Genomic DNA, 12,971 nt, shown 5'->3' on the forward strand with positions numbered 1-12,971 from the left:
TTGATCCTTAACCCCAATGAATGTTTCGGGCTGCTGCGTCAGCACTGTTTTATACCTTGTTCTCTTTACATGCTTATTTGAAAACAATAAACATTTTGTGAAAATAAATTACTGGTATGCTAATGAGATAACTGCCAACAAGCGTTTAATTTCCCAGTAGTAAAAATATTTAACCACATGTGTAGTTCTAACCTGTCGCCACACACATGGAACAAATGGTTTCCAATGGTGCAAGCTACACTATTAGCATGTAGTAACAATTGAAAATACACAACTGGACCATTGTGTGATAATAAGAGATCAATCGCTACAACATGCTCCTTTTGTACTTTACATCATACTGGGCCATTTGTTTAATCATTGCAGTAATTGTTCACTATACATAGGGGCTGATGTATAAATGTTTGCACTGCATTCCCATGCCTAGCTGGAGCTGTGAAGCATAGGAAACTAGAGATTAATTGCTAACAATTTTAGTAGCATGATTTAGCTAATAAAATCTCCTGTGTAGCTCTAGTTATTGAGGGAGAAATCCATTCTGGATGGAATTGACCATAAATGGCTCCTAGCATGATAACATATATTGATATAAAAATGTAGAGGATAGCCACACTTGGCTGTGCAATGGCCAAGGATACAGTTTAGTTAACATGCATCAAATCACAGTATTAGTATATATGAGTGCTCGGCAGAGATACTTATTCCTCTCACTCAACACCACTTAGAGTTTAAAGGAGATCCTCAGCAGAGCCACATCATAAAGGAGAATAGGTCTGCCATCAGCTTCTGGCATCAGCTATGGTATTCAGCTACTGGACCATAGAGGTACAAAGGTTCCCTTAGGTTAATTTCTTTTTCTGCCACTTTTGACAATAAATATGTGATTTTTAAGCTTTGTTAATCCTCTCAAACCCCATTGAGAGTCTCTCACAAAGCTTCCCATAACAATACTGAATTCAGCTGTTTGCTTAAACAGCAAAGGCATATACTGCAGCTTAGAAACACAAGATAAATATCAATGTGTAATATGCAAATATCAAATGACTGGAAAATATATTGCTTTTTACTTATGAAGAGTTTTTTCCTTGATAAAATAGATTTTTTCATTGAGAAAAGGGACAACTGGAGAATACTGATACAATACAAGGATGGGTCTGTGTATATTGCCTGATGTAATACACTACTGTGATGTCATTGTGTTACCCAATTTGTCAGTGTATTTAACCTGCTGTGGTCATTCATTGGAAGTGGCATCTTCTGGTAAATGGTCTGCAGTTAGAACTCTTGGTTTTATCTACAGCCGCAAACCAAAGATTCCAGCTGACAGATTATGAAACTGTGAATCTATTTAATGGTTGTTGACTAGAAAGAACGTTTTTTTTTTTTTTTTTTTTTTTTTTTTTTTTTTTTTTTGCCCCTGTACTAATTTTAAAGAGGAACCCTTCGTATTCACATCATTGATAAAGTAACATGCCATTGTTTAAGTGCTGGCAGCACATGATGATTAAATGTCCAAACCAACTCAACCTGCATATGCTTTCATTGGAGATAGATCTAGGGTGCACAGTCCCTGTGCTTCTGCACATGGTAAAGTTTGAAATGGCAAGTTGATCAACCCAGCACAATATGATTATCTATGTTAGGTTCCAAAATACTTTACAAAGTATACAGCCCCCCAAATTCTGAGTTCATACTGAATATAGACCTCGATTTCTCAGTCCTAGTGTGTTACTCCCTCCCCACTATCTACAAATCAATCCCAGTGCCATTACTGCAATTTTCAGGGGCTGTGATTCATAATGTCAAGGCCGCCGTTCAGCTGGGTGGCATCTGAGGCTCAGAGGAAAGAATTTAACCAACACAACAAAAGGACTTGTAGACCTTGTGGTACTTGCATTTAAAATGAATTATTTTACAAACCTGATTTGTTTGCTTTAAAATTGTTCTCTCTCAACACCCTTCATCATTAAAAATGTGGTTTAATCATATCCACCTTCATGCAAGAAAGCAATAACCATTATTGTATTTATGTCACCATTTCATATATGTAGTGTAGGGATCATTAAGTTTGTTGCTGTGACAATACTCTACTACTCTTTGTTGTTAGGACAATACTCTTGCACGGCCCCTACTGCCTCCCCTCCAAGTACTGGTTGGTGCCCAGCTTTACTTCCAATATCCCTAGAATTAAAACTAAACTTTCCTGTGGAATTCGAAAATGTGAGAAGTGGGCATTACCCTGTCTAAAAGGGGATAGATGCAATCAGGGACTGCTGCTTCTCTGTGTCATGGGATATAAAGGCAGGTAGGCAATACAATTTCACAAAGGAGGTCAATATATCTATTTTAGGGGGGCCCTGTTGTCTCTGATGGTAGTACAGTAGAGCAGACAGCCCTAAAGGGGCCAGTCATACTTTATGACAGTCAATAACGTTAAAAATAAGCGCTCTGGGGCCTACATGTAACACAGCACTTACGTGTAGACTGAGGACTGCAGTGAAGCACATTATATACAATATAAATATATTTAAGACATTTGAGCTAAGTATATGTATCATGTGGTCAGTAGAAATATTAGGGATCAAAAAAGGTGTACAGTACAAGAGCTTATTCAGACACCCACCTAAACGTGACAAAATACAACTCTTCAATGTTCAGCTATGAGAAAAACAAAACCTAAAAAAATAGAAAACTCTTATGTCAGATGAAAATATAACACTGCATAATCCGCAATATGCGTATGAGAAAATCCCACGGCGTACATGGAGCTCCGAAGGGATTCATAGTAAAAACGGAGATGAGTACTTTACCAAAAAAGCATGCATACAATCGCTGTGGTCGTACAACACGGCCGCCATGATCATGAACACAACAGTGAGGCAGTGATCTGGAATCGGGGGAAATGGAGATGATTACACGTTGACTAAGCTTTCTGAGGCTGCAAAGTGGGGACACAGAGCCATGTCCGTCTTCTGGAGCTGCTTCAGGATCCGTTTGTGGAACTTGTTGCGCACCCGGTTGAATTCCATGATGTCCACAGGGTCCACTTCAAGCCAGAACTTGTGGAACTCGTGCATCAGAAAGCCTGAGAAGGAGCGTGTAAGATGGTTAAACCTGCAATATTTCTCATGTGTTGTTACTATCTACAACAGTTCTAATTCTGTCTTAAACATAATGCTGTAAAAGAGACGATTAGGGGAATGAAACACTGTACTCAGTTCTTCCATCAATAAAAACGTTATCATATTTTGGAAATGTCATGTTTTAAAAGAGCGTAATCTGGTCTGAAACCTTTATAAGGTAACAATGTTGAAGTGCAGAACCTTGTGGTACCTGCAAGTATCAGTCTTCAGATCAATCCATGCATGGATCTCTATGGATCGTCTTGAATCATAGGTCCAGACTATACACTGAGCGGCATCCCGGATTGAGATTAAGGCCCAAGTAGAGGTGCACCGAAATGAAAATTTCGAAACCGAAATGAAGAAAAAATGTCAGGCCGAAACTGAAAATGTTTTTTTTTCTAACTTTAAAAAAAAAAATGAAATATTATATTTTATTCATTTTTAGAATCTTTTCATTTTTTTTTATATTTTTATTTATTTAATATTATTCTTAGGGGCTTTGGGGAAATATTAGGGGTCTAAACAGACCCCTGATATTTCCCTTTTAAAATAGAAAAAGAGATTGCGAACACAGAGTCCCCAATCTCTTTTTCTGCAGCCCCTGTTACAAATGAACAAGAATCCTCTATACTGAGTGTTCCTGTTCATTCATAACATGAGAACAGAGTATGTTTACTATAACCACAATCATGAATGAACAGGAGGTGATTTAGATGACTTCCCATTCATTCATAATTAAGGATACAGTAAACATACTCTGTCCTTAATTATGTACAAACACTTTGTACCCGCTCTCCATCCTGGATCTGCAGTGCGGGGAGGAGATCTTTGAGAGCTGTCTCCGCCCCCACACCACCGCTCTCCTGATCTGTCACAGAAGGCTGAGCGGTACGGGGAGGAGAGACGGCGGCCGCTCATAGCGCTCTTCTCCCACACTGCTCGGCCTCCTGTAACAGTCTCTCTCCTCCCCGCTGGGACACAGAGCAGCGCCCAGCATAGAAAGCAGATGCACCACTATTTCGGCCAAAAAATTGCACTTTCGGCATTTTGCCAAAAGTGCCGTTTTCGGCCGATACGAAATATCAGTGCATTCCTAGGCCCAAGTTTATAAAAATTGCCCTTTTACTGCACATATCACCTTCTCTGCAGCACTGACCCACTAAGACTCACTGTAGTCCAGCACAGGTTCACATCTAGGCTGAATGATACTCTGGGGAGGGGAGAGATGGTCTGGGTGGAGGGGGAGAAGAATTCTCAAGCCAGGTACATGGGGAACTGAATGCAGAACAACATCTAGCTGTGGTTAATTTAGTTTACAATTTGACTGCATCATTCAGGAAAGCATGAAGCCTCGTCCAGCAAACAGCCATTTGCTGCATGGTGCTGAATGGTTTGGCTCTGTAAATATCGCTGTCTGCTGGGTGTGGCTTTGCCCTGGCCCAAATACTGTAGCCCAAGTTTAGTAAGATGCTCTTTCTCATCTTGCAGTTGGGCAGTGCTTGGTGTGCATCAAAAACACTGCCTAAGTGGCTCCTTTCAAAGCCCATATCCTGGTCCCTTATGGCAATGCAAAATATGCACCAATAATGACACCACATGATAATATTATTTTCAAAATACATCAGTATGTGGAATAGGAAAACCAATACTCACAGAATGTTTGCTGGAAATGATGCAGTGATGGAGCCTCAGGGGCCACATTGTACAGGTGAGTCTTCAGAGCCCCACTTATCAGCAGGTTGTAGGCCAGGTCAGTGATATTAATCCCAACTATGGCAAATGAATAGCTGTAAACACATAGAAAGATACATTTAAGAAATAAATGTTGGGGTCAATTTGGGTACAGCTTCAATTCTACAATGTCTGGATTATCTTTTGTGCTTGGGGGGATATTGTCTTTGGCCATCTCCTTTAGTGTGTTGTGCAGTGTTTGGCCATTGTCTATAGCAGGGGTCCCTAAATGGTGGACTGAGAAGTGGTTCTATCCAGACTGCAATCTCCGATTAGGCTATGGCTGGCTGGCAGTGGATGCGCCGGCCTGTGGGGCCACATCCACAGCCAGCTATAACTCACTGCAGGTCCCCTTTCCTCCCCAGTCATTGGCTGCTAGGAATGCTGCGGTCCTAGCAGTCAATGACATCACTTTGTTCCCACCCAGCATTAAGGAAGGATGGAAGAGTATCTTCTTCTGTCCTCCCTTGCAGCCTGAAGTCTTGCTCCTCCCATCCCTGCCTTCTTGCCCCTCCCATCCCCACCTCTCATGTCCCCTCAGCACGGACTCCCACTGCCAGCTTATCGGGCTGTTAAGATGACAGCAGCATTTTAAAGGGGCACTCTAGGAACCACCAGTCTAAGAGGACACGCTGATGGGGGCATCACATATAAGGGGGCACTCTAATGGCGGCAACTAATGTAAAGGGGCACTCCGATGGGGGCATCTAGTGTAAGGGGAGCACCCTGATGGGGGCATCTAATGTAAGGGGCACTCTGATGGTGGCAACTAATCTAAGGGGGCACTCTGAAGGGGACAACTAATGTAAGGAGGGCACTTCAATGGGGGCATATAATGTAAGGGCGAGCAGAACAAATGACAAACGCACTCAACAATTCGTTTCCAGCTATACAGTAAGGTGCACACGAAATGGGCTTTAAACAGCAAAACAGTAAAAAGTTATCATGGCACACTCACAAGCCAGCATGTAAAAAAACTTGTCTCACCACTAAGGTTAACAACAGAGGTTTGGATACACGTCTTCTGCAGAAAATGTGAAAGCCGCTATTTTCCCACTATATCAAGAAAGTAGACCACCGCTGGTCTATATTTTAGTGGCTACTGTTCACTCCTTGATATCTATGCTCTTACACAGTGCTAACTCATTGTCTACAACTCCTATCATTTGAAACATACTGACTAAATATGTCATTTTTTTATGGTTTGTCCGGGCAGTGTTGATACTTGTGGATTATATAAAGAGGACTGGACCTGAATTGAATGTGCACTGCTAGCAACTAGAAGAAAACTAGTGTTTTTGTTGTCTATTATGTTTTCCTACTGCTTCTGTTGCTTTATCGTACAGTTCGTATATGCTGGACCTAATCAAACATTTTTTTTTTTATACTTTTGAGAAAGGATGAGTACACACAATACTGATATTTAGCTACTGAATCAACAAGGGATAGAAGAACACAGTAGGTGATTCAGATTATCAGCATCCACCCATAATTCATTTTGGATGGACCAACCTTTTGTAAAAGGTAAAATACATGTAGTTTCTCTGGAGATTACATACCCAATTGCCTTGTCAAACTTTTTCATTTCCCATTCTGTTTTGCTGACTTTACTGCAAATAAATGATATATTTTGTTATTCTTTGAATATAAAAAAGTGAAGGTAACAATGAACACATACAAAAAGAAAAACACAAAAGAGCTGAGAACATGCAATCATATTTCACAAGACTGCCAGCCAAAAACAAATTACAGGACACAGGACAAAAAGACACAACATCATTTAGTAAAACTTTAAATTCCTTATTACAATTGTTCACCATCACACTTTGTCACTATGGATCTCATCATCATTTCCTATACTCTGGGGGCACAACACTGGCGGTCACCCCTATTTTTTTATTGTATGATCACAGCCCCTCCCACCCAAAAGCCAATTAGAGGGGTTTGGTGGGGTGCATTAATATAAAGTTAGTTAGTATAAAATATAATTTATGCAGTCACGTGTGCGTGTATAGATCTTGTTGTCCATCTAGAAAGGTTACAGTGCAACAGTTGAATTAAGTAAGAGTTGTCGTCCTCGGAAAGGAAATGCCTGCAGAGACACTTTGCTGGTACAATCGCCAGGAATTTTTTTTTCAAAGTAAGATAATAAAAACAGCAAGAAACATTTTGACATCACAAGAACATACACTATAAAAGTTTGTGGAAACCTGACCAACCCATTTACAACTATATGGACACAACTATGTAGACATACCTTCAAATGATTGAGTTCAAGTGTTTTCACTTGAAGGTACTGGTAATACTGTAGCATACAAATGCAGTTGTTTACTTTCCACCTTTTGGCAACAGTTTGGGGAAGACCCATTTGAGTTCCAGCATGACTGTGTCCCAGTGCACAAAGCTGGCTCAATAATTGTTTATTGAGTTTGGTCTGAAGGAACCCATGTGCCCAGCACAGAACCCTGATGTGAATTTCATTAAATACCTTTGGAAAACTGAAGAAGCAAACTATGGGCAGTTGTATTTATAGGAGAACTATGAGGTTAGAGATTTTCACTCAACCTCATAGTTCGAGCCGACGTGTGACAATGAAACTGTCACAAGTTGGCTCAATAGATCGGGAAGTGAGTGAACACATACCGTCGCTCGCTCACTTCTCGATCATCTCCCTACAGAGAGCCGTGACTGCCACTCATGGCTCCCTGCAGGAATTCCCCCCTCCGATCCTCCAGTGCTGACTGGCAGAACGGACGTGGCGGGTACAGCTGGCTCTGCCTCTAGATAGGCAGAGCCAGCTGTCAATCACGCAGCTGGGTGGATTTCAACAGTAATGTCGGGATCCGTCGCGGCTGCGGCCTCTCAGTATACCGTGAGCTGTAGCTCGCGATATACTGAGCTTTGGGTCTTGGGAGGATGCTAGTTTATGTCCTCCCGTGACCCTTAGGAGAACTATGGGGAAAAACACTGACCCCATAGCTCTCCTTTAACTGTCGACAATCCTTTTGCACAGAGATAAGGCTAGCAGGTTTCACTAATGCTTAGTAATCCTGGTTTAATGTTAGTGTATAAAGATTTTGTGCATATTTTATTTCTTTGTTTATTATAGTCAGGACTAAAAATACTACAGTAATAATTAAAATAATATGTCTCTTTTATTAAAGTCGGGTTAATATGAACTATTGTATATTAATTTGGTACATAGTCTTTCATGAACAGGCAGGTCTATTTTCACATAGTTGCATAGTATTATAATCCTATTCATTTGTGTTAAAAGAAGCCTCTTGTTTTCAGCAGCCTTTCTTAACCTAGGTGCCACAGCATGCTGGGATACCATCTGTTTTTTTCAGGGGGGCTATGACACAGCTTCATGCATTTCCATAGTACAGACTAGGTTGATAACAGTAGCATGCAAACTAATGTTGCAAATCCAGGTGAACAGGCGTGATCCATGCAGAAGAGGAAATAAATATTCCTCCATCCAGACCTGCCACCTCCCACCATCTGTCATGCTGCTGGCTTCTTCTGTCAAGGGAAGACTGAGAGGGACATTGCTGTGAACACAGGGGACTGTGAAGGGGAAACCCCTCTTTTTTTGTTTTTTTTTGCGTGGGGTCCGACCTTAGAATCTATAACAGACACCTAGCAAGAATAATGGTCTGCTATGGATTTTGAGGGGGACCACATGCCATTTTTAAAATGTAACTTTTTTTAACATTTTAGATTTTCCATACTTTTAAGGAGTGCCCTGACAGAAAAAAGGTTAGTCCAAGGATTTATTGTGACGAATAAAGCCTGAAAGCAAGCTGCTCTGCTGTACTGTCTCTTTAGATAACCCAGAGTGCTCTGGGAAAAAAGGTTAGTCCAAGGATTTATTGTGACGAATAAAGCCTGAAAGCAAGCTGCTCTGCTGTACTGTCTCTTTAGATAACCCAGAGTGCTCTGGGAATATTTTGTCATATGGTAAATGTCTATGAGTAATGTTTATCTAAAAAAAGGTATAAACTATAGTTTTAAAAAAAACATATACTCATCTTCAGTGATATATAAATATTCTACCCATCAGCACCCACCCAAAACTAAAATATCAGGTTTAAATTGGGATTATCCTTTTACGGGAAGCTGCAGTGAGTAGAATTTCAAAGGTGCTCTTGTAAAGTTGTGCTAAAGCTTTAAGAAATCTTCATGTCTCAGAAGTCTGCAAATAAGTGCACTGCTCTTCATCTGTGGCTGTTGCATTTCACATTGCACAGATTTGCATTGCTGAAGGGCATTCATCCTATGCCAAGCACTCACACTGTGTGCTACTTCACTTAGTTAATGCTGAATGGGGACATGGGCTTCCTGAAACAGCATTTCAGACAAGCTAATGGCTTGTAATTTATTCCTCTTTTAGTCAATGTACTGAACATGAGCTGTGGGCGGATGGTCTGACATTTGCTATCAGCAGCAATTCACTATGAAGCTCTATTTAATAGACCCATCTTTTCTAAATTCGAACTTGGCTGAACTGGAGTCATCATGAAAGTCTGTAAAGTACTTTTTTACCATTTGTTTTTCTTTTTACATATTTCCATGCCTGTATTTTATTTTTATAGTATGGCATTATTGCTAAAAGTACCTGATGACGTCACAAAGAGGTCACTTGCAATCTAAAATCATAGGCAATAACAACAGACAGTTGGACATTTGTCTTTCAGTGGTGTGCTGGCAATGGTCTCCTAAAAATGCACCCTTCCTCTTAGCCCTGCCAATGTTCTGGATTTAATGTTTTCTTTCTAAGGTCGCTGACCCAGTGCAAGTGAGCAACATATGAAGTAAGAAAACCTCATGTGCATACTTGTTTTAAATCAGTGATCCAGAAAATCAGCATGGTAGTAGGAAACTTGCATTTTCGGGAGATCAGCAAACCCAAATATTCATCTGATCTTGTGCATACCCTCTATAGACTTAGTTTTTGGATACCCAAAGGTAGTGGAAGTGAGTTAAAAGTATAATTCTTTTTCTTGGTCAAATGTGTTCAGAGAGATCTGGGGTAAGATCTGAGCAGATTGGGGTGGATGAACATTTTGTGCAGTCTGAGACTCAGGTGCCCCTAAATTCTAGATGTGGGTTGGACAGGTGCTGGGTCCCACTTACTACATATAGCTCAACATTGTTCACTTTTAGGGCAGGAGAAAAGCGGGAGATTTTTCTGGTACTGAAGCACACAGAATGCTTCTCCCATTTCCCCTTGACATTATTTGGGTTAAGACGTCCACACAGTTCAATCTTTTTCTAGTTCAGCCCCGAAGGCTGAACGGCAAAAATTCACTTAATTTCCCCATCCACATTAAGAGCATTGACAGCGGAGTCTCCCCTGCCGGCTAATGTATCCTTACAGCTGATGTCATAGCTGTCAAAATACCCAAACAGTGACTGCACCTGACTGGCTTCCATCCCTGTTCGGCTGACAATTTTCCAGACAGCTCCTTCGAAAAAAATTTAATAAAAAATTGACTTGTGTTGAGCCGGGTGGTGCTAACAGGGTCATCCACAGCTCAAATTTCAGCCCATTCAGCAGGAAATGGCAATAATTCTATCCGTGTTTGGCCAGGGAGAGTACGGCCTACCCCTGGCAGGCCCTAAAGCCCATTCTCACATTTTCTACTTGTAACATATTTTGATATTTAATAACTTTTCCTTCCCTCTCAAAGATAATTACAATAATGAGTCCACAAATCCATTACAGAAACTGCAAAACTACAACAACACAAAACATCTCAACAAACAAAATCACAAATCATTTAAAAAAGTAATGTAAAAGATGCATTCTTCCTTGGACACTGTGAGATACAAATGACAACAATCTCATTGAACTACATTGATTATAATTATTGCCTCACTAGCTATACACACTTAGAATGTGGCATTGCTCCTTCACAGTCCAATCAAAGCTTGGGATTGGTCTTCATCATTACCTCAGTCCAATGAGTGTGTATGTGATGTTACCCACAATCACTCAAACAGGCAGTGACGGTAGCATTGCCTTTTTTAACGAGATGGTGTGAATGGGCCCTAAAGGAACATGCAGCAATGTTTTTTTTTTTTACTAAACTTGTTGCAAACACATATTTGATTTAATCTATAACATTAATAATTAAAACTCAAAAATAATCAAAACTCAAAATGTTTTTATTGCAGGAAAGTCTCACCCTGTCAGCTGGGGGAGTGTCTCACCCTATCTTCTAGGAGAAGAGCCTCACCCTGTCAACTGGGGGAGTGTCTCACCCTATCTTCTAGAAGAGCCTCACCCTGTCAGCCGGGGGAGAGTCTCACCCTATATGGGTTGGACTCACCCTATATGGGTTGGACTTGATGGACGTATGTCTTTATTCAACCCCAAATACTATGTAACTATGTAACTATGTCTTCTAGGAGAAGATTCTCACCCTTTCACCTGGGAGAAGAGTTGCACCCTGTCTCTAGGAGAATAGTCTCACCCTCTCATCTGGGAGGACAGTCTCACCCTGTCTTCTAGGAGAAAAGTCTTGCACTGTCACCTGGGAGGAGAGTTCCACCCTATCTTCTAGGAGAAGAGTCTCGCCCTGTCACCCAGGAGAAGATTCTCACCCTGTCTACTAGGAGAAGAGTCTCACCCTGTCACCTGGAAGGAGAGTCTCATCCTATCACCTACTAGAAGAGTCTAACCCTGTTTTCTAGGAGGAGAGTCTTGTCCTGTTACCTGGGAGGAAAATGTCATCCTGCCACCTGGGAGGAAACTATCACCTTGTCAACTTAGGGAAGAGTCTCACCCTGTCTTCTAGAAATATCTAACCCTGTCACTTGGGAGGAACGTCTTACCATATCTCCTAGGAGAAGAGTCTCGCACTGTCACTTGAGATGAGAATCTGACCCTGTCACCTGGAAGGAGAGTCTCGGCCTGTCACCTGGAAGGAGAGTCTCATCCTATCACCTGGAAGGAGAGTCCCGCCCTGTCACCTGGGAGGAGAGTCTCCCCATTTCCACCTGGGACAAGAGCCTCACCCTGTCTTCTCGGAGAAGAGTCTGACTCTTTCACCTGCGAGAAGAGTTGCACCCTGTCTTTTAAGAAAAGAGTCTCACCCTGTCACTTGAGGGGAGAGTTTCACCCTGTCACCTGGAAGGAGAGTGTAGCACTGACACCTGGTAAGAGAGTTTCACTCTGCATTCTGAAATGTACACCCCAATATTTTGCTGTTTTGTTACATTTTGCAGGTAGCAGGCTCCTGTGGTATCTAGATTACAATACTGAAAGTGGGGTGAGTGGGGCTTTGAACCTAATGCATGATTGTTATTAGTAACACAAGTGTCAAAAAAAGAATGCATCCTACAAAATAAGTTGGCAAACGAGAAAAAAAATTAAAGCAAAACTGAAATTATACCTGAATTCTTCTTTACTGACATCCCTTTGATTGAGAAATATAAAGCGGAAAATAATAAATCAACTAAAATAATTTGTATAAACAAAATATGAACTAAATAAATGGCTATGGCATACTGGCGTGGAGAAGTTAACAGGACGTAGTTGAACTGTAAGTAAACCCTTAACAACCTTCCCTTTTGTGCTTCCATTAAAGTCCATTGAAAGTCTTTTGTTATACAGTATGTGTTTGATAAGTGCAAAAAATACCGCTTGGTCCTTCCAGAATCTTGTGAGCTGACAACATTGTTTTCCTCTGCTGCACTCTTAGTTATACTGATTCCAGTCAACTCTGTGGACTACAAAAGGCCTCCCCCATGCTATGGAGAACTGGAGAGGGGGAGGTATTCTTTATTCCTGTCCTAGGGTGACAATGCTGCTCCTCCATAGATACAGTGCAGCAAGTGAGTGTTGTCACCCTGGGACAGAAGTGTTTTACTGGCAGGTTCATCAAGTGAAAATAAAGGGAAAAACAGACTAAAAAAAAACTAAGACTAAGAAAGTAACTGCTATACAGAGATGGGTTTGACTGTGTAGTTCAAGCAATGTCAAAGGGAAGTTGTAAAAAATAAAAAGCTATGTGGAGCCGTAGGAAAATAAACAGGTTCAACAAAAAAAATTTTTTGACAGCACTCATACACTCATCTTTCAGGGTTGACTAATACAGCGCAGTA

The 12,971-nt window shown here is 41.0% G+C and overlaps 1 protein-coding gene across 3 annotated transcripts in view; it reads right to left on the bottom strand.

The window, feature by feature from the left end:
- Nucleotides 1-2,280: 2,280 nt before the first annotated feature.
- ELMOD1 (ELMO domain containing 1) overlaps nucleotides 2,281-12,971 on the bottom strand; it is a 93,252-nt gene continuing 82,561 nt past the window's right edge. For 2 of the 3 annotated variants that reach the window (XM_018567486.1, XM_018567487.1), the window contains exons 9-12: nucleotides 12,260-12,283; nucleotides 6,416-6,466; nucleotides 4,779-4,912; nucleotides 2,281-3,085 (exon numbers count right to left, since the gene is read on the bottom strand). In XM_018567486.1, coding sequence (XP_018422988.1) covers nucleotides 2,913-3,085; nucleotides 4,779-4,912; nucleotides 6,416-6,466; nucleotides 12,260-12,283 — 382 coding nt within the window. In that variant the 3' untranslated portion in view covers nucleotides 2,281-2,912. The remainder of the gene's footprint in view (nucleotides 3,086-4,778; nucleotides 4,913-6,415; nucleotides 6,467-12,259; nucleotides 12,284-12,971) is intronic. The other variant, XM_018567488.1, reaches the window with a different exon arrangement.

This window comes from Nanorana parkeri, unplaced genomic scaffold (assembly GCF_000935625.1).
Source record: "Nanorana parkeri isolate BGI_ZX_2015 unplaced genomic scaffold, ASM93562v1 scaffold1054, whole genome shotgun sequence".
NCBI classification, from domain to species: Eukaryota; Metazoa; Chordata; class Amphibia; order Anura; family Dicroglossidae; genus Nanorana; species Nanorana parkeri.